Raw genomic sequence first — 23,297 nt, 5'->3', positions numbered from 1 at the left:
CATACAGTAGTGCGCAGAATGGGAAACAATTTTCTTGGAACTATTAAGCCTAATACTGAGCGCTTACCGCGGCGAAATAAGATGGTATATGGGCCAGGTCCTGCCGTCCTGCTGACTCGTCGATGGTTTGGCCTTCTGCCGCTTCTAGCAGTGGTGTACCTTGAACTACTTTATCAAAGAGCGTTGGAAGGGGAATAGCGGGAATGGGACTTGATGCGCGATGACATTTTTGGTTCAGATTCCTAGATTTCCAAGTTGTAAATAAAGCTTCCAAGCTCTTTCAATAAATTTACATGTGACTGAAGTAATACACTACCCTTCACCCCGCAACCTTTCCTTCACACTCCTCTTCCTGTTAACTATTTGAACTACTTCCAGCCCTCATTATTGTATACACATACTCCCTTTTGTGCACAGACTCCTTCGGACAAAACCACATTCCGCCAAGACAATCTCCATCTCTATTCACAAGCGAAAAGAACTCACCTCGCAGATCCTGTCACTCATTTTCACGAGACACTGTCACAACACTGAGCTTCACAGTCATGGAGAAGCTGAAGAACCTTGTGTAAGACCGCTTGCCACCTTTGCGCAGTGACGAAGTCCAGCCTGCTAATGCACTTCTCCGTTGTAGCAACCCTGGAAGCAAGAAAGACGATGAAGTCATGTATGGTTCCGGACGATCGGATGACCCCGTTCACACTGGCGACACCAGTATGGAAAATACCAATACTGGCTCCGGGCAAGGTAAGCTTCGAATTCGCCGGAAGACTCGGCCAATTTACTAAAAATCAACACAGGCAGCCATTTCAGCAGCAGCCGCACCGCCGGACATGATCCCTTGTCCACCTCAAGCAATCCCACTGGGACAAGCCAATTCGATAGTGGTACCACTGGGGGTGCCTCCCATGGTCTCAGCGAGCCCTACGCCTCCCGTATGCCTGGAGGGTTTGACAACGATGACGCTGCAACAACGGCCAGCGTGAGCTCCGGTGTTCCAGGTCAATCTCAGTCACGATCAGCCATGACTGGCGCCAACGACCCAACTTTTACCGACAAGCCCCTTCCCCCTGAGCCTGCTTCAGGTATGTACATTTTGGGGTTAACAACCCCTCTCATTGTCGCCTCATTTGTGTCTTGTGACCTCGCTTTTGTATATTGCTGACTCCAAAACCACATTAATAGAGACAGGACTCGGACAGAGCAGTCTCACCGGTAATAGCTACCCAGACCGTAGCATTGGAAACAACCCCAGATATGGAGACCAATCACGATCATCTCACCTTGGCCGCGATGCTGCTCTTGGGGCCGGAGCCGTTGGAACCAGTACTCACCGTCACGAAGATCCCCAGCGAGACAATTACGCCCCGGAGACTGGCCGCTCGTTTCCCCTCGGAGGCAACTCCGCTTCCAATGGTCATGGCTCTACAACTGCCGGCCCACACTCGTCGAACCTTGCCAACAAAGTCGATCCTCGTGTCGATAGTGATGGTTCTCGTGCCATGGGTGATACTGGCTATGGGTCAACTTCCGGTGGTTATGGCTCTGGTACTGGTGCAACACCAAGCTCAGGCAATCAAGGCTCCCTAGGCCGTAATACCCTCGGAGCAGAAGCAGGAGCAGGAGCAGGAGCTGTGGGATCTGGAACGACCACAGGTATCGGCTATGGACCTGAATCTTGGCAACACGAACACCAGCGTCATGGCCACCAGTATGAAGGCGATCCATGCGAAATTGGAGAGGTCGGCGGCCAGGAAGGGCCTCACTTCGTTTCCGGACCTCACATTACAGACACGGCAAATCGACTTGACCCGCATGTAGGTAGTGGTATTGAGGGTGCAGCTACCACTGGTGACTCCAGTGGATATCATCATCACGGCCACCATGGTCACCGTGGTGAAGAAGCTGCGTTAGTAGGTGGAGCTGGTGCTGCAGGAATGGGGGCATTAGAGGCAGACCGTAGTAAACAGCGCACCACGGGTAACACTACATCTTCAGGACTTGACTCATCGAACACTGATCGTCACGGCCTTGATACCACTGGAGGTATGTGCATTATCGGGGCAAACATTTCCTATTTTGGACCACTCTTCGATCTTGGTTCCCTTTTTGTTTGTCCCATTGCTCGGGCTACAACTCTAAAGAAAGAATGCTGACTACAAAATCTGTATAGGTGGCGCGTACGATAATGAACGTCATACTGCTACAGGTGTGCCATCTACGGGAAAGACCGCTGGCCCTCATAAGTCCGACATGCTGAACAAATTGGACCCCCGCGTCGACTCCGATTTGTCAAAGCAGCAACGTTCCCACGGCGATGGCCACCACTACGAGCGTGATGCGGCGTTGACAGGAGCTGGCGGTGCAGGAGTGTATGAGGCAGAAAAGCATCACCGTGGCAATGATCCTAGCCTGGCAACGTCAAGCACTACCGCAAGCATGGGCGGATCCCAAGGTCGCCACCACCATGCCGGGCGCGATGCCGCTTTGACAGGAGCTGGCGGTGCCGGACTGTATGAGGCAGAGAAGCACTATCGTCGCGATGAACCCAACCTGGCAACGTCGAGCAATACGTCCGGCATGGGCGGTCAGAGTCTTTATGGGTCAGGGGTTGACCCTCGCGTGGATCCTACACGTTCTGGGAACGGGAGAGATGAATCTGCAGTCTCCTCAGCTGGAAGCGGCCATCAGTCTGCTACTACCTCCGACCATCACTACAAGAGAGATGCTGGCCTAGCAGGTGCCGGTGGTATTGGTGCATACGAAGCAGAAAAGCATTCTGGCTCTAGCAACCGTTCTGGTCTTGCAGCGACTCCGCAAGACCAATTGGCCGGATCAGGCCACCAACCAGCTATAGCCACTAGGTCCTCTCCTTATCCAACTTCTGGCTACGGTGAGGGGAGCCAGCCCCAGACAGGAAACCACACTGAACGTAATACGTTGGCTGCAGGCGGTGTTGGGGCTGGAGCTACTGGTGGAGTAGACGAGGCACAAAAGATGAGAGACTATGCGCCCACTGATCTTGGAACTCGGGTGCAAGAGCATCAGCATCCCGGAGCTTCGATTGCAACCTACTCGTCTCCTGATTATGGCAACGATACGGAAAAGAGACATCACATAGGACGTCATACAGGCAGAGATGCTGCTCTTGTAGGAGGTGCCGGGGCCGGGGCCGGGGCTTTGGCCGATCACGAATATTCCCATAGAGATGTTGCTGGTTACGGTAGCGAGCCCTACCAAGAAGCCTCGCGCGGGCATCATATCGGTAGAGATACTGCAGCTGTTGGGGGCGCAGGAACCGGCACTGGTGCTTTAGCCGGTCACGAACACTCTCCGAGAGACGCCGCTGGCTACGGTACCGAGCCTTATCAAGACACTTCGCGAGAGCATCATACCGGCAGAGATGCGGCAATTCTTGGCGGGGCTGCTGGTGCGGGTGGTCTGGCTGAGCACGAATACTCTAAAAAAGATGCGGAGAAGTTGCAGAAAGAGCACGCTAAAGAAGAGAAGGCTCTCGAGAAGGAGCACTCGAAAGAGGTCAAGCACCACAACAAAGAGCTCGCGAAGGAGGAGAAGGCCCATGAAAAGGCAATTGAGAAGTCGGAGAAGAAACACGAGAAAGCCATGGGGAAGGATGAGAAGAAGCATGATAAAGCCATTGAAAAAGACGAGAAGAAGCAGGAGCATGGGGAGAAGAAGCACGGTGGCCTTCTCGGGTTCCTTCATCGTGACAAGCCCGAAAAGGAGCTCAAAGAGGAAGAAGCCCGTCGTCAAGGAGCCATACACCCTGGCCGTGGTGAAGAGGAGATGGCCGCTGGGGCGGGTGCGACTGGACTTGGATCTCGTAGCGGCTACGACCCGCTTCAGGGAGAGCATGGCAGTCAATCGGGAGTCCACGATACCCCTATTGGAATCGGATCTGGTCCCACGACTCACGACGCCTACGGCGCTCATGACTCGGGGCACAACAAGTTGCACAAAGACCCGCCTGCAAAGATAGCCGAGTCTCGAGGCTTTGAGTTCCACTGAGTTGAGTAACTCATACCGTTCAGACTCATTTTTTTGTCATACTATCTGTTGCCGCTAATAAGCATCAAGGGGCCTGTGAAAGTCTTGTCACCGGGCGAAATGATGCAAAGCTTGGCTTCTTAGCCTGAACAGCGTGTACAAAGGGGAAAGATGTTATGCTCGGTTTCATGGTCCTATGCAGACATAGTCGTGGTTTTACTTGAGCATGTGAATAATGAGTTTGCTTGATGGCGAGATGGCTCTAATCTAAGTGTGCTTGACCAAAGAATCTAAAGATTGGCTCGCAACAGCGTGCAATGAGGACGCTCTCTGATTTGTGAATTAGATATGGATGCACAATCGATATCTAAGATTACATACTCGTAGTACGTGGGACGATAGAATACATGTAGAAGAAATTTATTCCCCCACCCCACCCTCCCCACATCCGCACCTGTACTAGTAACTGACTTTCTGATCGTCGCAAGGATCATTACTTGGCAATTTGAAGCTCTCAAGGCTCAAGCGAATCAAGCTCAACACGTCAGCGGCACTCCTCCGCATTCCTTGCCTCATCACTCCCTTCCTCCCTCCCTGCCTTCTTCCTCCTACATCCAAACTTCCATTGTTCCAGTCCCATTGATTGAATACTTTTCCTCCTCAATACCCTTCACCTCAAAATCCCATAGGCCCAGACACAGCAAATATGGTTCATCTCGCTTCCGTTCCTAATGACAAGGCGGCCAATGCTCCCTTGGTCAAGGGTATGGAGAACCTCAAACTTGAGCCCAACAACGGGGAAGATGAAGTCACTGCATCCGTTTATGGTTCCCGCTTCGCCGCCGAGTGTCTTCCTATGCACGAAATGCCGGAAAATGAGATGCCTAAAGAGATTGCATACCGTATGATCAGAGACGACTTGAGCCTGGACGGCAATCCCATGCTGAATTTGGCCAGTTTCGTTACCACATACATGGTATGCTGCTTGTATAACCGGTTGCGGGTGCATTCAGTGCTAATCATGAAATGCTGTGCTTAGGAGGAGGAAGTCGAGAAGCTCATGGCTGAGGCCCTGCCCAAGAACTTTATCGACTACGAGGAATACCCGCAGACCGCCGACATTCAGAACCGCTGTGTTTCAATGATTGCGAGGATGTTCAACGCACCCACGCACGACGAAGACGAAAACGCTATGGGAACAAGCACGGTTGGATCTTCTGAGGCCATCGTACGTATTCCCAAATCAACTCGGCCAATTGCAATGGCTAAATCTGACTCAGATGCTGGGAACGCTTGCCATGAAGAAGCGCTGGCAAAACAAGCGCAAAGCCGCCGGCAAGGACTACTCCAAGCCCAACATTGTCATGAACTCCGCTGTGCAGGTGTGCTGGGAGAAGGCAGCTCGCTACTTCGAAGTCGATGAGCGCTACGTCTTCTGCACTGAGGATCGCTACGTAATTGATCCTGCGGAGGCCGTCAATCTGGTGGATGAAAATACTATTGGTATTTGTGCTATTATCGGAACTACATATACCGGAGAATACGAGGACGTCAAAGCCATCAACGACCTCCTCGTCGAGAAGAACATCGACTGCCCAATCCATGTTGATGCTGCTAGCGGAGGGTTCGTAGCGCCTTTCGTCGTGCCAAACCTACCTTGGGACTTCCGTCTGGAGAAGGTGATTTCAATCAATGTCTCTGGTCACAAGTATGGTTTGGTATGCATACCCAATCCTCCGATTAAGTGAGATTGTTGGCTAATGGTCTTCCAGGTTTATCCCGGTGTCGGCTGGGTCGTCTGGCGCTCGCCCGAATACCTTCCTAAAGAATTGGTCTTCAACATCAACTACCTTGGCGCCGACCAAGCCTCTTTCACCCTCAACTTCTCCAAAGGCGCCTCCCAAGTCATTGGCCAGTACTACCAGATGATCCGTCTTGGCAAGCACGGTTATCGCTCCATCATGCTCAATCTTACCCGTACATCCGATTACCTTGCTTCCGCCCTCGAGAACCTCGGTTTCTTGATCATGAGCAAGAAGGGGGGTGAAGGTTTGCCGCTTGTGGCGTTTAGGCTCAACCCAAAGGACCAACACCACTTCGATGAATTCGCGGTTGCTCACCATCTGCGAGAGAGGGGCTGGGTGGTGCCTGCATACACCATGGCTCCGCACAGCGACAAACTTAAGCTCATGAGGGTCGTTGTGCGTGAAGACTTCTCTAGGGCAAGATGTGACACGCTTATTGCAGACATCAAGTTAGCAATGGAGTCGTTGAAGCAGATGGATAAGAGCACTGTGGAACACCATACCAAGCATGTTAATAAGCACCATACCTCGAGTGGAAAATCGAAGGTGAACAACGAGCACTACAAGGGTGAGAAGCATTCGCTCCAGGGCAAAACTGGAAAGACCCACGCGGTCTGCTAGAAAGACCTAAGAGAATCAGGCAGTGGTAGGACTGCAGCTGGACTACGAAACAGGGTCATGTTGCTTTGACAAGCGATGAATTTCTCTACACTACGAAGTTCACATCCAAACGTGGAAAAAGAAAATCACGACCATGAAATTGCATACACATTTACTGTTGCGGCTGCGATCCCCTCCCCAACTCGGCGCAATATGTATAGCTCACTGCTTGACGACTATGAACATGCAGTTGCGAAGGTGCTTTCCCACCCTCCCCCCCACTCTCTTCTTGGTCTACTTGTCCCATCATTCATCTCCCTCAAAGCCGCGATAAATTCATCCACACGCTTCTGCGCTTTTCGAGCCCGCTCCATCTCTGCCAATGTTCACCTGTTGTTCCCGATCCTATGCATCGTCCTTGATCTTGGCGAGGGCCTCTTTCGATGTCCTTTGGTACTTTGCAAGCCGCTTTTGTAGAATAGCAACCATGGCGTTAGGGGTAGGCTTTGCGGGCTGCTTCTAGATCCTCGACGAAGTGTCAGCTAATGTCCATTCCAATTGCAGAGGCTCCTTGGGCTGAACATCGGTTGCCGGCCTCCTCGATGGATCCAAATCGAAAGGGCTCGTAATATCTCCTAGGTTTTGCGGCTCCCTTCTGCTTTGCATACAACATTCCGCATTTGAATGATCCCCGGGCAGCTCCCACCTTTCAACACCTTTGGACGCGTAGTCTCGCTCTGATTGTCATATACGCACAAGATCGGGTTCAGAACACCCAAATGTTGTGAGACATGGCAATGGGTTTTCTTAATCTTCATTACTTGACCCAGACAACGAGGCTGACGATCCCCTGATGAAAGTGGCAACAGAGACGGGTTGAAAAGCTTTCCAGACGGAAGCTTCTCAAAAGCATTTGGCAAATTATCACGCAGGACACGACGTATTCAAATTCTCGGTGGATTGTGGCATACATACGATGTGGACAGAAGGGTTGATCAAATCGATTTGTAGGAGGAAGGGGAGAAGCGAAGAATGGGGGCGTGCATATGACCAAAAGTGGCTGAATGCGCCGGGAAGTATGACCAATCAAACTACGATTTCCGCGGTGAACTCAGTAGTTTGATTGGTCAATCTCCCGAGTAAGTGAGCTACGACGCTAATATTTAGGGTCTTGGCACTCAGCCCGAAATCTCTTAGGGGGTTCTCCCGCCACTACTAAGCGAGGTGTAGCTCAGGTAAGCGTACGTTTGGTGGCGGCACTCTTTTTCTTTGAGTAGGCTCATCAGCCCTATTCCGGTAGCTAGCAAGAGTCTTGGCACTGGGCAAGAGGCGCAGGTCTGACCCCTGAGTTTCACATGTTTCGCATCCTTGCTGACCTTGCATAATACTAAAATAACTACCAGTACTCACTCACTCACTCACTCACTTGACAAACTTCTTTCATTCTCTGCCCACGTGCCTATTGGGCATGAGGGTCATGGTTTGACTACACTCCACACTCCTCCTCATCACTCCACACACTACTTCGCTGGCCGAATCTCACTCCTTATGCAAATATAATCCTCTGGGCAGGCAGGCAGGCTTAGATGTTGGAAACGTAAGCTCTAAAACTTTGCCCCCTCGCTGCCACTTACCTACCTTACACTTTCCGTCAATGGCGACAACGCTAAAACATCCACTCAAACAATAGGCCACTTTACTCGTAGAAAGTTGTTATCTTCCACCTCCTCCCCGGGTACTGGACCCTTCTGGATTCCTTTTCGAGGTGGCCCCTCTCCCTCCTCATCTCCACGCAATGTCAGAATACATCAAATCCACTTTAGCAAACCTGCCTCAGAAAGTACACTCGTTACAGTCCCTCTCCTCTTACCGGCTCAGCCTGCTCAACATCCAGTTTCCGACAATTAACTTCCAAGGCAAGAGCAGTCTACCCACAAGGAACCCCAGGGCGTTCATCATCTTCGCCTTTCTACTTTTCCTTCTATTCTGGAAAGATATTATACGGGATGTTTGCTCGCATGTTGCGACCCGCCGCCTGCCAGTCCCAGTCGTCGAGGTCAGCTCAATAAGGAACAACACACTTGGGGTGAGTCTACTGGAAGAATATATTACTACCGGGGATGGCTAATAGCAAGACCAGTTCCAGAACATATTCGTCCTTTCTCTACCAGAACGAGGTGACCGAAGAACACCCCTCCTCGCCGCGGCAAATGCGACAAACCTCACACTCACCGTGCTCGATGCCATACGAGACAGGCAAATACCCCAATCGGATTGGCCTCAGGTATGTCACCACCATGCTGTTGCGGTTTCCTCATTGTTGATGGAGTTGTCAGTGGTGGGGAACGAACAATTGGGTGCCGAAGGACGGGGAACTAGGCTGCCTCATGTCCCATGTGAGGACGTGGAGAAAGTAAGCCGTCGCACCGAATCTGCACCTCCGTTGGGAAGTTCTGACGGTCAATGCAGGATGATACATGAAAATATCTCGACCGCCCTGATAATGGAAAGCGACGTTGATTGGGATATGCGGATCAAAGACACCATGGTTGGAGTAGGCGATGGAGTGAAAGCGATCGCTGATTGGCCATTCCCTGACCCTCAACACCCTCGAGACTTTTCCAAAGAACTAAGCCCGTACGGAGATAAATGGGATCTCATGTGGATTGGGCATTGCGGTATCAATGCCGACGGCGACGGTCGTATCTATGCGTTCAACGACTCCTCCGCAGCCGATGAAGATCATGCCTGGAATTTTGGCGAAAGGCCTGCAGAGGGGCATCGGCCTCCAGGTACACGGATCGTCTTTCAACCCCGCAAAACCGTCTGCACCACCTCCTACGCCATGAGTCTTGCGGGAGCACGCAAGTTTGAGAAGTTATTCAAGGAAGCCAACTCGCCTATCGATTTGAAACTGTGGGATCACTGTGAACACGACCCAACGACTCGGTGCGTGGGCACATGGCCGCAGGTCATCAGCATGACAGAGTCCAAAACCAACATCAAGCACTCGGGAGGTGGCCTCTCCTTTGGACACGAGGTCACAGAGGAGAAGATTGTCGCCGGCAATGCGATTCAAATATCCGCCAGGGTCAATGCACATCTAGGGTTAGCTGATAAGGGACCCACGAAATGGAAATCAGAATGGGTGACTGGGGAGAAGAAGAAGGAAGAGACGGCTGACGATTTCACCGATGAAAGCGATTAGGCTGAATTGTCTTTGATACATTCGGCGTTGGGGGGGAGCATGATACCCATCAAATGCGGGCTATAGAGGGACGCGTTGCTGCCATTTTGGGCTTGCATTGGCGTCGTGCGGATATCACGATAAAAGATTTGTGGCATTGTACAGCAAGGTGTTGTAGGCATTTTGAGGTGGTCATTGGGATAGCATGGGCGTGTCCGCCAACATCTTAGACTTGTATCGATATAAAGACATCATGGTTCAACATTGCACGGTAGAGCTATTGGTATGTTAGGCTTGACTAGACTTCGGATGGCTTTCCCTACTGAAGAACATTCTATGTATGGCCTGTCGGGTAGAGGAGCGGAGTAATCTTTGAAATATATCACGGCTCATCCCTAAAGCATTACTAACAACAAGGCGATACCGCACGGTCCAAAAGCGATTCTGAGAAGACGGGATGAGAATTGCCTAGGTTTTGCTCGCCTAAAACCAGACGAACGAATCGAGACGTGTCGTACATTATTGCATATCGGTTTTTAGCTTTTCGAGGCCCCAAGAGCATCTACAGATAATGTCCTCATGATGTCAGTCATTCCTTTGATAGTGAGAAGACAATGAGGGAATTTCCTATTGTGCTGGACTATGCTCGAGCTACCCAATCTCCAGCATATTGCGCTTCAGCTTTGCGTGTCGATTGTCTGTTGTGGAAGAGCGGAGACCTCTGACTCAAACCAACACGATGGTTCAGGCTGTCAAGGCGAACTGCTTGAGGTATTCGTAGTCCTTGAAGTTTGCATTGACCGTCTGCCGGATGACCTTCGCTCCTTCCGTTCCAAACTTCTGGACCCACTCGCGGTCTTCCTCTTCATCGCTCTTTGCTTTCTTCTTCTTTCGGCCACAAGATTCAGCTATGGTCAAAAACTTAAGAGGAAAAGAACAAGAAGGGTAGAGGAACAGAGACTTCCAGGCCATGGGAACCTCTCTTTACTAGATGAAAAGCTGAATTACTTACGTATTTCCGCGGTTTAAGATCGCAGCTGTTCATGGCATCCTCGTGAAAGCCCTTCCATTTCTCAAAGGCATCCTTGGCTTGCTTTTGGTCCTCCTCGGAGTCCCAACTGAGCATCTGCTCGTGGTACCCGATTCCCACACTCTTACAATAAGCTGCAATGATCCCGGCTGGATTATCGAGTAGATCATCTGCATCGACAACGCAGATGTCCACTCTGTTGGCATTACCGTTCGTGCTTCCATTCACATGGATGTTCTGAGATGCAATCTCAGGGCCCACCTGACCAACACTACGCAGAAAGTCAAAGACGCGCCGAAGCTCGTCATAACCGGCCTCGGAAGGCATGAAATTGTGGAATCCAGTGACTTCATCAAGTGGTGGAACAGTGCAACGATAGTAAGAAGGAATGCTGTAGCGTGGATGGCGGATGAGGAAGGTAAAATGGAATTGGCCTAACATTTCGCTTGGAACTACCGTTGGGTTTCGAAGCTCGGGTTCAGTAGCGTACGAATTAGGAGCAAGCGGCGCAACGCTGGCCACATCATTGGAGTGAGGCTCGAACGTACCAATGCCTCGTTCCTTTCTGGCCAAAGAAGGAGCGATCGACGGTGGTGCACCATTCGGAGGGACGAGATAATGTATGATGTCCTTGATGAAGATACGCTTGCCCTATTTTAGGGTAAGTATATCATAGTCGAAATGCGTTGAACTTGGACCTAGAAGCAAGTGTGTAATTTTGCCGTCGCAACTAGGTTGGGTATCTCGAGACGAGAAAAAGGCATAGTTCAAAAAGAGGAAATGCAATCGTGTCAGATAATAAAAGGAAGCCGATCCAGAATTGTGCCTGACGAGGGACAGATCCCAAGATAGGGCAGCGAAGACAGCTGCTGAGGCATGGATGTTAAGAATAGAGGGATTGCCAAAGACTTCAAGGATTGCTGTATGAAAACACCACATCTACTTGCAGTACTGTGCAACGACGAAGGGTGCTGCAGAGAACGAAGCTACACTAGAAGGGGTGTTTCGGACCTCGGCACCCTCTTTCTCAATTCTGTCCAGGACTGTGCGAAAGGTCGACTGGGCAAAGCCACTGTCGAGCCTGGCCTTCTCATCACTCTCGTATCTCGAACTTAGTCTCTCCGGGCCATAATAGAAGGCATCACCAAATGGTTCGTGGATGCAATGGAGGGCGTCGCGTTGAGTCATGAACACCTGCAGTAAGATGAGTTGTTGCTCCAAGACCAGTGTTGGAGGGGAAGTTCAGTTACTCTTTCGAAAGCAGTCGAGCATGAACGGGGATGAGTAGCCACGAAGATGGGTCTATTCGACATGTTCGAAGTAGACGAAGATAGAGATCACCGGTGCTGGAATTAGCAGTCGAAGGCAATGTTTACGCCGTACTGTTGCTCAATGATATGGCAGTCTGCACAATTGGTTGAGAGGCAATGTTCTTATAGACGTTAGGGATTGTAAAGAGTGTCGGTTGGTTGATCCTTTCCTATTAATACCCTAGCCGGCGTCATTACAAGAAGCTTTCCCGTGGGATGTGGAAGTGTCCAATAACAGGGATGCCATGGGTATAAAAGGATGCCCTGAGCCGTCCAAAGCAAAAGAAAAAACCGAGTCACGTCATTCAACGATTGGGATCGATTTGAGAGTACCTACGACAGTGTACATGTAACCAATGGGATATGGCAGCCACGGCAAGCCACTGAAGTACCTTAGGCGCTAGTCGCTAGTTTATAATACCCCTTGGTGCGCCGCAGCCGGCATTCATTACCTAAGTAATACCTCTTACCTTGAATCATTGCCTACGAGTACCTTACCTTACTCGTACCTTAGTCTCATACTCGTTCAAAACCAAAACCGGTTCTAGAGCTTGAAGCTGCTTCAGCTTTAGAACGTTGGGTTAGCATTATTATTGCTCAACTCACACGCTTCATGTCTGCCTTTCAATAACGCAGCTGTAGCCTACAAACCGTAGGCATCGTCCTCACTTCCATCTTGCCTGTCCCCACACCCTGTACTCTACTCGTATACCGTACACCATCTTCTCTCTACAGATACATACCACTTTCAATCCGACCATAATGGCAGATTACATCCTCAATTCCACAAGCCTACCCCAGGCTATCCATCCCTTTTACCCACTCGAAGCAAACATCGTGGGCTATCTAGCTAACAGATGGTCCGTACCGACTCTATTGGGCATATTCGCAGGGGGGTGGGTTGTGATACTGGGCATCACCCTCGCTTTGGTCCGGAGCCACAACCCTAATCTGCCTTCGCGGGACAAAGCGACCATACTGTGGTTTGTTCTAAGTACGTACACAAGCTTTCTACAAACTCCGCGCGCTTTTGGGGAGCAGCTTGCTGATACTCTGGTGCGCTAGCTGGGACCATTCATCTCTTCTTCGAGGGTAAGAGCAACAATACATCGTACGCGCGCCAACGCTGAGCAAAACAATAGGATACTTTGCCTTCAACCACGCGAACATGCCTGGCAAGCAGGATCTATTCGGACAATTGTGGAAGGAGTACTCGTTCTCGGACTCGAGGTACTTGACTTCTGAGTCCTTTGTCTTATGCATGGAGACGGTTACGGCGGTACGCTCCTCCATCATCCATCATGTTTCCAACTTAAAAATTAAACAAGAAACGCTGACAATGTCGGATTTAGGTCTGTTGGGGTCCCATGTCCTTCGCTGTCGCATTGCTCATCACCTATGAACATCCTCTCCGTCACCCTCTACAAGCATTAGTCTCGATGGGCCAGATCTATGGAGATATTCTTTATTACGCTACGAGCATGTTTGATCACTACGGTAAGGGCCTGACATATTGTCGGCCAGAAGCGTATTACTTCTGGGGTTATTATTTCTTCATGAACTTCATCTGGATTGTGATACCAGGCAGTAAGTGCAAATGTCCAAACATGTGAGTTGAGAGAAACGATACTAAACACCGCTTCTGTAGTCTTGCTCTACAGCAGTATCTCTGAAAGCGCAGAGGCGTTCAAAGTGTTGGACCAGCAGACCAGAAAGGCACAGGGCAACGGCCACCTTAAGAAATCGAACTGAGGTCTGGGATATCAATAGTGTCCGCCTGCAGAGCTGTGTCTTGACCAGGTCCGTGTTTCGAAGAACTCGGTCCTTCATTACCGTTGTGTTCACTACGTTCACTACATAGCTTGGCGCATCGGTGTTCTCTCCGCCGTAGAACATAGGGGTCTTAATGATATATATGCTGTTTGCTGGCGTCAAAGAGCCTCGATTGTCCTAGTAGTATACCCTGCCCAACAGAATTGAATGAGGGAGACTGGTCCTTCCATACATTGTGGTCGTGCTGCAAGGGGCAAGTCTACGGGTTGCGGGACTCTTAAGATTATTGCTGCAATCGCAATTATCCTAATAAAGAGCGTCTTTAGGCCACTCGCCCCTGCAAAAATCAGTTGCGGATTTGTGGGTGGCGGTAGGGCTGAAAATCGGCAATTAATTTTTGCAAAGGGGGATGGTGTGGCGTAGTGGCGCATTGTTTCCCCGGCTGTTGCTATGGAACTCGACCTGGACCTGACACTAGAATCTGAGAAATTCGAGACATCGACCTTTCATGGGAAGATAAAGTACCTAGGTCCCATGCGTAGCCCAAGACTTCGGTAAAGATCAAGCGCGCAGTCCAGCTGTCAGCCACCAACTCTAATAAACCATCACAGATGAAGCTTGCAAAAGGTCCGTAAACACAACGCGTACAACACTATCAATGCTGTTTTCTCGCTTCAGAACTACCTGAGATTTATGTGCGCGCAGACCGTGATTCCCTGAGAATTTCAATTGATTTCCATATAGCGCCAAATGTCCATGCCTTCTTCCCCAAGCCGCTTTTCTACACGCCGCGACCATAGCATTACGCCCTCCAAAACAAAGACGACTGACGTCGGCAAACCGCTGGGAGTCTACGATAACAACTCGGTGCGAGACCGAGTTCGGCAATGGCAGGCTCAAGGAGGAGGCGTCGTTGTGGCAGATGACATCGGAGTGGAAGAGAACCAGCAACTGGAGAAACACGCTACGAAGAGCGGGACGCCCACAAAGGAGTCCAAGCCCAGAACGTCGTCGCGGAGAGGGAAAGACGACCATGACTACAATACGCCAACCAGAAGCAGCAGAAGGTCTGTAAAAGCAGATGGGGAAAAGAGAGACCGTGATCGAAGTGGAAGCGCCCCAGCAAAGCGCGTGGTAAGTGATGGGCATTGGCGGAAGAAGAAAAGTCCATCAAAGACTATAGCATTATCTAAGGCCATGAAAGACACATCTCCGATATTGGCACAGCCAGACGACAATATTAGAGTGAAGCCAGCATCAGAGCTAATGACACCGGAAAAACGGAGAGGAGAAGATAACAGTATAACACCCAAGGGTGAAGGTTCTGGCGGCGACGATGGCATCAGGGTTTACGTCACACCACCTAGATCGCAGAGGCAGTCGGGACAGCATCATCGACGGCAAATTGAGCGCTCGGGGAGCGAAAAGGGGATTGGGCATGACATTGAAGCCCCGAAAGCTAGTCCTACTCCTGGATCAACGGGACGAAGAAAACGTCCCACGCCGGAAGCGTCACTACGAATCAGCTCTTCCGGGGCGAAAGAGGACTCTGGGAGACACAGGTCGGAAAGTCAGAAAGCAGAAGATCTAGACGAGTCTCCTCGGTCTACAGGAGGTGCAATGTCTGACAGCAGACGCAGCGTCCGAACGCAGAAAAGCAATCTCTTGAGCCAAGTTTTTGGTGACTCTCGTAAACTCTTCGTAAAGCAGGTACCGGAGCCAACAGCTACCCCGAGGGTTCCAAGCATTGAAGCCTGGTTGAACGAAACTCCAGATCCTTTCCTTGACGCAGACGAGCCTCCTCTTGAGGCTATCCCACCTCTAAATTCATCAACCAAGAAGAGAAAAGTGGCATTACAAGAGAAAGTGAGAGAAGATTGCACCAGGATATCGGAAGCCTTGGACACAAAGGAAGGCACGAGACGAGCCGTCCACGGAAGCAGGAGAAGGAACAGGATTCCAAGTTCAGCTATCTACGAAGATAATCCTTTTCCAGCCGGCTTTGACTCTGATTCTGCGCTATCGGGCTCGGGCAAAGGAACGACATCTGCGTCAAAATTTGTGGACCTTGTCCAAGAGGCAGCAGAGACGTCGCCGTCGTCACTCAAAAGGCGCTCCGCGAGAAACAGTGTATCTTCACCAGTTCGTGACCGACGAAAATCGTTTAATCCAAAAGAGCCTAGCAAAGAAGACGATGCCGAGTCGGTGCTGTCATCGAGTCATACTGTATCCTCTGTGGAAGGACCGGACCCCAACAATCCTCTCAAACCTCCCGGACTCAACTCCAAGCGCCCTTTTCCTTCTACGGGAAAGCATCGTCTTTCTACCATTGCCTCTGTTGAGACTTTCGATACAAGCCAGGGTGCTGCACCGCCTTCCGTGTCTGAGATTTCTAGATATACAGCTCGTCCGCCTCCTATCGAGGAAGACGCAGCTGTCGACGAGGCAAGGGACCACTTTGATCTGAACTCAATGAAGCGAAAGAACAGTCGCCTCACCAAACATGCTGATCTCATATCTGTCTTGTCATTACCAAAGGCAGGAAACAGAAGCATCCAATCAGCTCGAAGCATCCGCACGAATCGAAGTCGACTTGCCACCGCAACTATTGGGGACTTAATGCAAGAGTTGGCTACCGATGAGAGCAAGTATATGCGTGAGCTGCGCACTTTGGTCGATGGCGTGATTCCCGTCTTGTTAACCTGTGTTTTGTCAAAATCAGATTCTGCTGTTGCAGCTGGCCTCTTTAGTGCCTCGGCCCATACTCACGAGGACCCAAACTTTACGAGGCCTATTATAGACATGGGTATCGCGCTCGAGCGCTTGAAAACGTTACACAAACGCATACCACAGGAAGACCCTGTAGCTTTACTCACTTGGGCACATGGAGCTCAGAGAGTCTACGCAGAGTACTTGAAGGCTTGGCGCATGGGCTTCCAGGATGTGGTGGTCAACCTTGCCCCTGCTTTGGAGGGCACCTCCGTAGTGTCCGGCTCACCAAAAGTGAAGTCCATGGGACTCGATGAAGGCTTGCCAAGAAATGAAGAAGGAGATGTGGTCAACGGAGATGGCGAAAGAGTTGATGTTGCTTTCCTTCTGAAGCGACCACTGGTCAGGCTCAAGTACCTGGCAAAGACATTGAAGGGTATAAACTTTATCAAGTCTTCGGCAGAAGCTGAATTGCTCGCTACGAAATATCAGAAGCTTGTAGACGACGCTAGGCAGCGCTCAAACGAAGAACGTGCGCGGCTGGAAGATGAGGCGGCTTCTAACATTGATCCCACCCGGGCTCGAGACCCAAGGACTCTTGCCCCATTGACTGGTGTTGCCATTGATAGAACATGTCGTGTTCGAGCTAGAGACCATTTCAACCTCGCTCTTCAGCATTCAAGTGGGCAACGTGTGGACTGTCGCGTCGAGCTCATCATTCGTGACGAGGCTTCTGATGGTGACGGTAGTAGGGATTTACTCATCTGTGAGGTCGACGCAACAGGCCGCTGGCTACTGTTCCCGCCCGTCCAACTCGGTACTGTATCGGCTCGGAATGGAGACCTTAAGGGCGAAATAGTTATCATGATTAGAGGAGCCGGTGGTAATAGGTTAGAGTGGCAGGAGCTGTTCTCGCTGAGATCTGAAGACGAACAAGCAGGCTTTGAGTGGGTCCAAATGCTCGGTTTAACACCCATACCTCCAAGGATCATGAGATCTCAGAGTTTTCTTGGCCGACATCAGCGGATGAAGTCCGAATCAGGCCCTGAGCCTCCTATCACCTCCAGCGCGCCGAGTAAGAGCAGGACGCCGAGTCCAAGAGAAGTGGAGATCCCCATCGGTGAACAAGGAAATAACGGTTCCAAGACTTGGACAGAGCCACTGCCTTCTGGAATGCCCGGCTCACATGTCACCCCGTCTTCAAGAGAAATAGCCATGTTACATAACCAGTCCCACAGCATTCCTCCAAACACTCCATCAAGATCATCCAACAACTATGTGGACCAGGTCAACGATCTTCGTTCACTTCCTAGTCAAAGCCGAAACCGTGACACCACAGCCTCTGAGCCGACTCGTACACCGCGAAGCTTCAAGGAAGCGCTGGGCTTAAGCGGTACTAGCACCTCTGTTGGACTCAAACGCGCCAGAGCTAAGAGGCTATCGAGGCATGGTAAGAGCTCACCATCCAGTCCGAAGTCGATGGATGCGCCCCGCAGTCGTAGCGAGTCTCAAACACCATCTTCAGATGTCTTTACTGCTCAAAACCCAATAGTGGATTCACAGAACAAATACTCCAACATACGTTCTTTGTCGCCAGAGCTGGGTGAAGAACATGCAGGCCTCAGCCCCGAGTCAGGTAATAATCAACAGAAGGAAAATACTCGGCCGTCTTATCATCGATCACGATCATCAGTACCCTCGATGGAACTTCCGTTCATTCCGAAAGCACGGAACAACAGCCCGCCCACAACACCCATAGCCGAACCGGAAGAGGAGCCGCAATGGCCTACACCTTCTGCCTCAGTGGAGCCAGTGTCTCCTTCCGGATTGGGCAAGAAGCGTCCTGTATCTTCAAAGGTCGACGTCCCGCAAGCTTTCTCTCCATCACCAGTGTCCGGTCACCATTCGCCAAAGCTGAACGAAGCAAAGACTCCGGTCCTTGGAAAGAGTCATTTCAAGCCGAGACGGTCCTCGTCACCCTTGAAGCATGAATACGAGCCATCAACGGCATCCGAAAGTTCTTCTGAGTCGCAGACTTCTACCGTCGAGCACAATGAAGCAACGTCGGTGTCCGACTCGTCTGAAGACGAAGAGTTGGAGGAAGGCGATGCTCCGACCCCTTTGATGCCTCTTGGGGCTTTGAAGAGTCTCTCACGTCCAAAGGTCGCTCCCAGGACATCCGTGCATTCAACCCCAGATGGTACTATCAAACCCTCGGAATCAGCCTCTCAAGCTCCCTACAAGACGGTACCGGCTCAACCGTCAAAGGCTTCAAAGACCATCGCCTCAATCTTTTCGTGGTCGGACACAGGCTCCTGGCAAAGTCTACACCCCGATGAATGCAGCATTGTGATCACGCCTGGCCTGATCGAGGCCTACGAAATGTCTGCTGCTCACTCAAAAGATGTGCCACTTTCTTCTTCCACCCCTGTTGTCGACATGGATGCTTTTTCGGACCTCGCATCTAATTTGACGAGTCAGAATGACGAAGTCCAGGGAGACCGTCCTCTGGTCGGCCTGGAGCTGACTCCTCTGGTTCCACTTCGCCGTGGTACTGCCCTTGATATTTCTATCCGCTCGCCTCCAACGCCCAATGCCCAGATCACTTCAGGCAACAACATCATGTTTCGCTCTCGCAATCCAGAAGAGTGTGAAGCACTTTATGCATTGATCAATCACTCACGCATCAACAATCCCACATTCATTGCCCTTCAAAATGCAAGGGGTCCCTACGGTTCCGGCAACCCGCTTTCGAATCGACGAGCTAGCACCATTGTCGGCGGTTCGAGGTCCAGCTGGTTTGGTGGATGGGGTCGCTCTTCCAGCTACCGTGCTAGCAGCGCCCCAACACCTAGCATTGCACCCAGCGACAGCAGCGTAGGTAGCATGTCGAGCGCTTTTTCCGCCCTCAAGCGCTTCGGCAGGGGCAGTGGCATGTTCAACATTTCACGCAGTACCATTACTTCTCGCGAAGGCAGTATCTATACGAGCTCTGACAATTCCAGTGGTAGTGGTACCAGCTCGCCTATCCCTCCAGGGATGATCACTGCTGGTAAGGATGCGCCCATTGGCCTCAGCAACGCTAAAATTCGCCTTTATATTCGCGAGACTGCATCCAAGTGGCGTGACATGGGCTCTGCACGCTTGACGATCATGAGGCCCGACAGAAGCAACGTGGGACCTGAGGGCAGACCACTGAGTAGTGCGCACCAAGGTCTCAACGAGAAGAGGATCTTAGTGCACGGGAAGACGAAAGGAGAGGTGTTGCTGGATGTACAGTTAGGAGAGAGCTGTTTTGAGAGGGTGGCAAGGACCGGTATTGCGTTGAGCGTATGGGAGGATGTGATCGGGCCGAATGGAGAGGTCGGCGTGGTAGGCGCTGTTGGTGGGGTGGGAGGTGGCAGGGCCACGGTCTATATGATACAGGTATGTGAAACTTCTCCAGTCAAAAAGATCTGTCGAAGACTTCGTGCTGACTTTCTCACAAGATGAAAAGTGAAGCCGAGACGGCGTACACGTTCTCTATTGTTGGGAAATTACGGTATTAAGATGTCGTTTGTTATGGCTGTACTTATACATGAATCAACCATCGGATGTATATCAGAGTAGGGGCTGGCGCAACGTATTCGGCGGAAATCCTCAATCTTCTTCATGTGTCTTCTGAAGTATACACTTGGGCCGGGTGTATACGACCGCCTGGTGGCTAGACTCTGTTTATACTAGATGGAAGCGCGGAGCGATATAAGGCAAACAGAGATGGCTTCTTGAAGCATGGCTGCCATGACGCTTCCGAACAACAGCGAAAGTTCGCTTTTCTACATAGATCAGGTAATGGGCACGAGCAATACGAGCAAGACCTCCTTATAGTTGAACCACAAAGCGTCTTGAGAAGCCGGGGCTGCGAAGAGCATGGTGATGGGTTGTCGGGCATTTACGGGTAAGATTCGGTTGGTCAGGGAAACAGCGCGTGTGACTTGCCACGAAAGGAGATATATTGAGTAGCTATTATCTATTGCTAAGGTAGAGTTGCAGGGTACAGGCAAGCAGTCCACCAAAGTGACGGCCTGAGCAATCGAAACCCTCTTCTATTTCCACGTCAGATCTGGGTAGTTATCAACGCGGAATAGAGTGTCGTCCGTGATCAGATGGTTTCAGAAAGGAGGTGAGACACCACGAGCGCAAGGAACTCTTCGTGCATGTTGGAAGGGAATTTTGAAGATATGTACCCTTTCGACTGCCTTTTTTGTGCTATTTCTTTGGCAGCTACGAGTAGTTTCGTTAACTAAGGTACGTACCAATAGCATACTTAGGTTTTATCGAACCGGTTTATGTCCGCATCACCATGAGACCCAGGGACTAGGGTTATTCCTAAGCGAGGTAGTGGAGAAGCTTGCTCGCTTGGTAGCGGTGTTAAGCCCTGCTTTACCTTATCCCCGTTCTGGTCAGGCCTAGACCTCGAGCTCAGACAGCCCCTGTCACCAAAAATGTCCCGAGCCTTGGAAGTGCGTGCATGCAAGCAAGCAAGTACTTTAAAGTAGAGTACCGGTATGATGACGTACCGTAGTCCAGTATGCTACATTCTCGGTGACAGTCAGCGCATTCCGCGACGTGTCAACCAACGGTGTGGAACGGTGTGGCTGCGGTCAATTACCTTTACGGTTATTACCTTGCCCTTTCAAACACGTTTCTTATATGTCTTTCATTACATGTACGTTTAGACTCTTCGGTAGTCTTCAGCACAAAATAATAAGTACCTTACCTTATGTATTATTAGTTATTTCTTTACTTTAAATATGAAGGGGCTGGACCGCTGGATGAACTAAAAACCGGTAGTTTGATGAGCGAGGACTGCTTGCCGTGCCGTGTCGAACGAATCAGGAAATGCTCCAGCCCTGTCATCTCAGATTTGGGCTAGATTTGACCATGTTTCGGGGGATAAATGTGCTGGAAGAGAGGATGGTGGAGGCTTGGAGCGGATTCAGATCCGAGGGATCCATGCCTGAAGGCTGAAGCAAGCTTTTATGGCGTTTTTTGGTGAAATGGCCCTGTAAATTATCTGTTGCCATGACCCGCCCACACCTACTTTACGCCTCAAGCCTTCGCTGAGGTGACGCACCACCCAAGAATGACCCTTTCATCTAGCCCTCAACATCTTTTTTTTTGCTCCAAAATACCTCACCCCTTCTTCACACCTACCCCCTCTCACTCCATTCGAGCATTTGCCTCCCTTCCTTCTGCTGACTTCCATCCTTTCTTCATTGATCATACGTCTTGATGCAGAACCCTCTTCGTCGCCCAAAGGGCGATCCTCCGCCCCCAAGAGACCGGGACGTGGAGCGTAATAAGCAGGATAACGGTGCATACCTAGGCAAGGATGTGAGAGGACATTTGGTCGCCATGTCGGGGGAATTCGTCGGCACCTTCATGTTCCTCTACTTTGCCTTCGCTGCCACTCAAATTGCCAGTCCGTCAAATATCAAGCCCATACTTCCTCCCTGTCCAAAAATTCTTGGGCCCTGAGATCCGTCTGTTAATCTGCGGGAATCTTGAACGAGGCCATTGAACGGGAAAGACTGACAAGAGATCCTCGACTAGACACGATAGACCCCAACGGATCTCGCACAGTCGACCAGCTTCTTTTCATCAGCCTTGGCTTTGGCTTCTCCCTCGCTGTCACTGCCTGGGTTTTCTACAGAATCAGCGGTGGACTATTCAATCCCGCAGTGACGCTCGGTATGGTGTAAGATACTTCTCCAGCCCTTTATTTCCCTACAGCCTCCCATCTCGAGAAGAGAATGCTAAGCTGTAGAACAACTAGCATTACAGGGACTCTCCCAGCGCTTCGCGGTGCGCTCCTTTTCCCCGCTCAGATGCTTGGAGGGATAGTGGTGAGTAGCGAGGCCCGTTTTCCGATCGAAACAACCAACGACGCGGCTGGACTTATACTGCAAACCGTATTCATATCCCTAAGACGTCATGCTGATTTAGAAACGTGCAGGCAGCGGCCCTTGTCCGGTGCATGTTTCCCGGTCCACCTGCATTCACTACAACTTTGACCAATGGAACATCCATCGCCCAGGGAGTCTTCATCGAGATGTTTTTGACAGCAGAACTTGTCTTCACGGTGTTGATGTTGGCTGCCGAGAAGAGCAAAGCAACTTTCATCGCTCCAGGTAGGTGCTTTCCAAGGAGCTCATTCCATTCTACACCCTTCTGGTGCCCTGTACCTCCAATCTGCCCAGAAAGGCACCGCTGATCCTGAGTATTCTATTAGTGGGCATCGGGCTTGCCTTGTTTGTGGCGGAACTTGCAGGTATGCTCATCAATAGAACAGGACCGAAGTCGTGAACAACGATTGACGCACATGGCAGGTGTATACTTTACCGGAGGCTCTCTCAATCCTACCCGGTCATTCGGTCCGTGTGTTGCCACTGCGGAATTCCCAGGTTACCATTGGATATACTGGGTTGGGCCGTTTTTGGGTGCTCTGATCTCTGGCGGATACTACAGATTTGTCAAGTTCAACAATTATGAGGAGGCAAATCCTGGGCAGGACGATTCACATCATCCGCAAGACAACCCGGAAGGCAAAGATGAGTAGGCTGGAGCCACCGTGGAATTTTGGTCGACGTTTGAGTTGCCAATCTGGCATGATTTCTCTGGAATGGAGTTACATACGATACTTCACACATGTTCACTTTTAGTCATATAATTTGATTCTGGCGTGTCGTTTGCCCTCATATCTGGCTTCATATCTGAGCCTACATCTGCATCTGACAGGCGTCTGTTGCTCAGCGGGTGCGCTTTGAAGGAAAAGCTGTTCGGACGGCCCGCTTGGAAAAGGGGCATATATATTCAGAAATAGATCAGACGTT

At 50.7% G+C, this 23,297-nt stretch overlaps 7 protein-coding genes across 7 annotated transcripts; 6 read left to right on the top strand and 1 right to left on the bottom strand.

Annotated features, from left to right (window-relative positions):
• Positions 1–545: 545 nt before the first annotated feature.
• On the top strand, positions 546–4,029 carry HO173_008826 (uncharacterized protein; the record flags this gene model as incomplete). The annotated part of the gene is made up of 5 exons (XM_037310722.1): positions 546–568; positions 635–747; positions 801–1,085; positions 1,186–2,046; positions 2,174–4,029. The coding sequence occupies 5 exons, from the start codon at positions 546–548 to the stop codon at positions 4,027–4,029; spliced, it is 3,138 nt and encodes a 1,045-aa protein (XP_037162286.1).
• Positions 4,030–4,714: 685 nt separating this feature from the next.
• HO173_008825 (uncharacterized protein) lies at positions 4,715–6,434 on the top strand (the record flags this gene model as incomplete). Its single annotated transcript, XM_037310721.1, has 4 exons — positions 4,715–4,984; positions 5,048–5,236; positions 5,289–5,726; positions 5,781–6,434. 4 exons carry the CDS (start codon positions 4,715–4,717, stop codon positions 6,432–6,434), a joined length of 1,551 nt encoding a protein of 516 aa, XP_037162285.1.
• Positions 6,435–8,208: 1,774 nt separating this feature from the next.
• HO173_008824 (uncharacterized protein) lies at positions 8,209–9,621 on the top strand (the record flags this gene model as incomplete). Its single annotated transcript, XM_037310720.1, has 4 exons — positions 8,209–8,499; positions 8,554–8,697; positions 8,750–8,826; positions 8,883–9,621. 4 exons carry the CDS (start codon positions 8,209–8,211, stop codon positions 9,619–9,621), a joined length of 1,251 nt encoding a protein of 416 aa, XP_037162284.1.
• A 723-nt stretch (positions 9,622–10,344) lies between these two features.
• On the bottom strand, positions 10,345–11,943 carry HO173_008823 (uncharacterized protein; the record flags this gene model as incomplete). The annotated part of the gene is made up of 4 exons (XM_037310719.1): positions 10,345–10,488; positions 10,613–11,281; positions 11,642–11,824; positions 11,881–11,943. 4 exons carry the CDS (start codon positions 11,941–11,943, stop codon positions 10,345–10,347), a joined length of 1,059 nt encoding a protein of 352 aa, XP_037162283.1.
• Positions 11,944–12,702: 759 nt separating this feature from the next.
• On the top strand, positions 12,703–13,692 carry HO173_008822 (uncharacterized protein; the record flags this gene model as incomplete). Its single annotated transcript, XM_037310718.1, has 5 exons — positions 12,703–12,934; positions 13,006–13,032; positions 13,083–13,219; positions 13,293–13,527; positions 13,589–13,692. The coding sequence occupies 5 exons, from the start codon at positions 12,703–12,705 to the stop codon at positions 13,690–13,692; spliced, it is 735 nt and encodes a 244-aa protein (XP_037162282.1).
• A 771-nt stretch (positions 13,693–14,463) lies between these two features.
• HO173_008821 (uncharacterized protein) lies at positions 14,464–19,970 on the top strand (the record flags this gene model as incomplete). Its single annotated transcript, XM_037310717.1, has 2 exons — positions 14,464–19,848; positions 19,911–19,970. The coding sequence occupies 2 exons, from the start codon at positions 14,464–14,466 to the stop codon at positions 19,968–19,970; spliced, it is 5,445 nt and encodes a 1,814-aa protein (XP_037162281.1).
• Positions 19,971–21,696: 1,726 nt separating this feature from the next.
• Positions 21,697–23,023, top strand: HO173_008820 (uncharacterized protein; the record flags this gene model as incomplete). The annotated part of the gene is made up of 6 exons (XM_037310716.1): positions 21,697–21,886; positions 22,018–22,162; positions 22,241–22,310; positions 22,421–22,595; positions 22,697–22,735; positions 22,794–23,023. The coding sequence occupies 6 exons, from the start codon at positions 21,697–21,699 to the stop codon at positions 23,021–23,023; spliced, it is 849 nt and encodes a 282-aa protein (XP_037162280.1).
• Between the last annotated feature and the right edge of the window lie 274 nt (positions 23,024–23,297).

This window comes from Letharia columbiana (assembly GCF_014066305.1).
Source record: "Letharia columbiana isolate WasteWater2 chromosome Unknown Sc0000035_s1, whole genome shotgun sequence".
NCBI classification, from domain to species: Eukaryota; Fungi; Ascomycota; class Lecanoromycetes; order Lecanorales; family Parmeliaceae; genus Letharia; species Letharia columbiana.
Note: the sequence above shows the minus strand (reverse complement) of the source record. Positions and strands in the feature narration are given on the sequence as shown.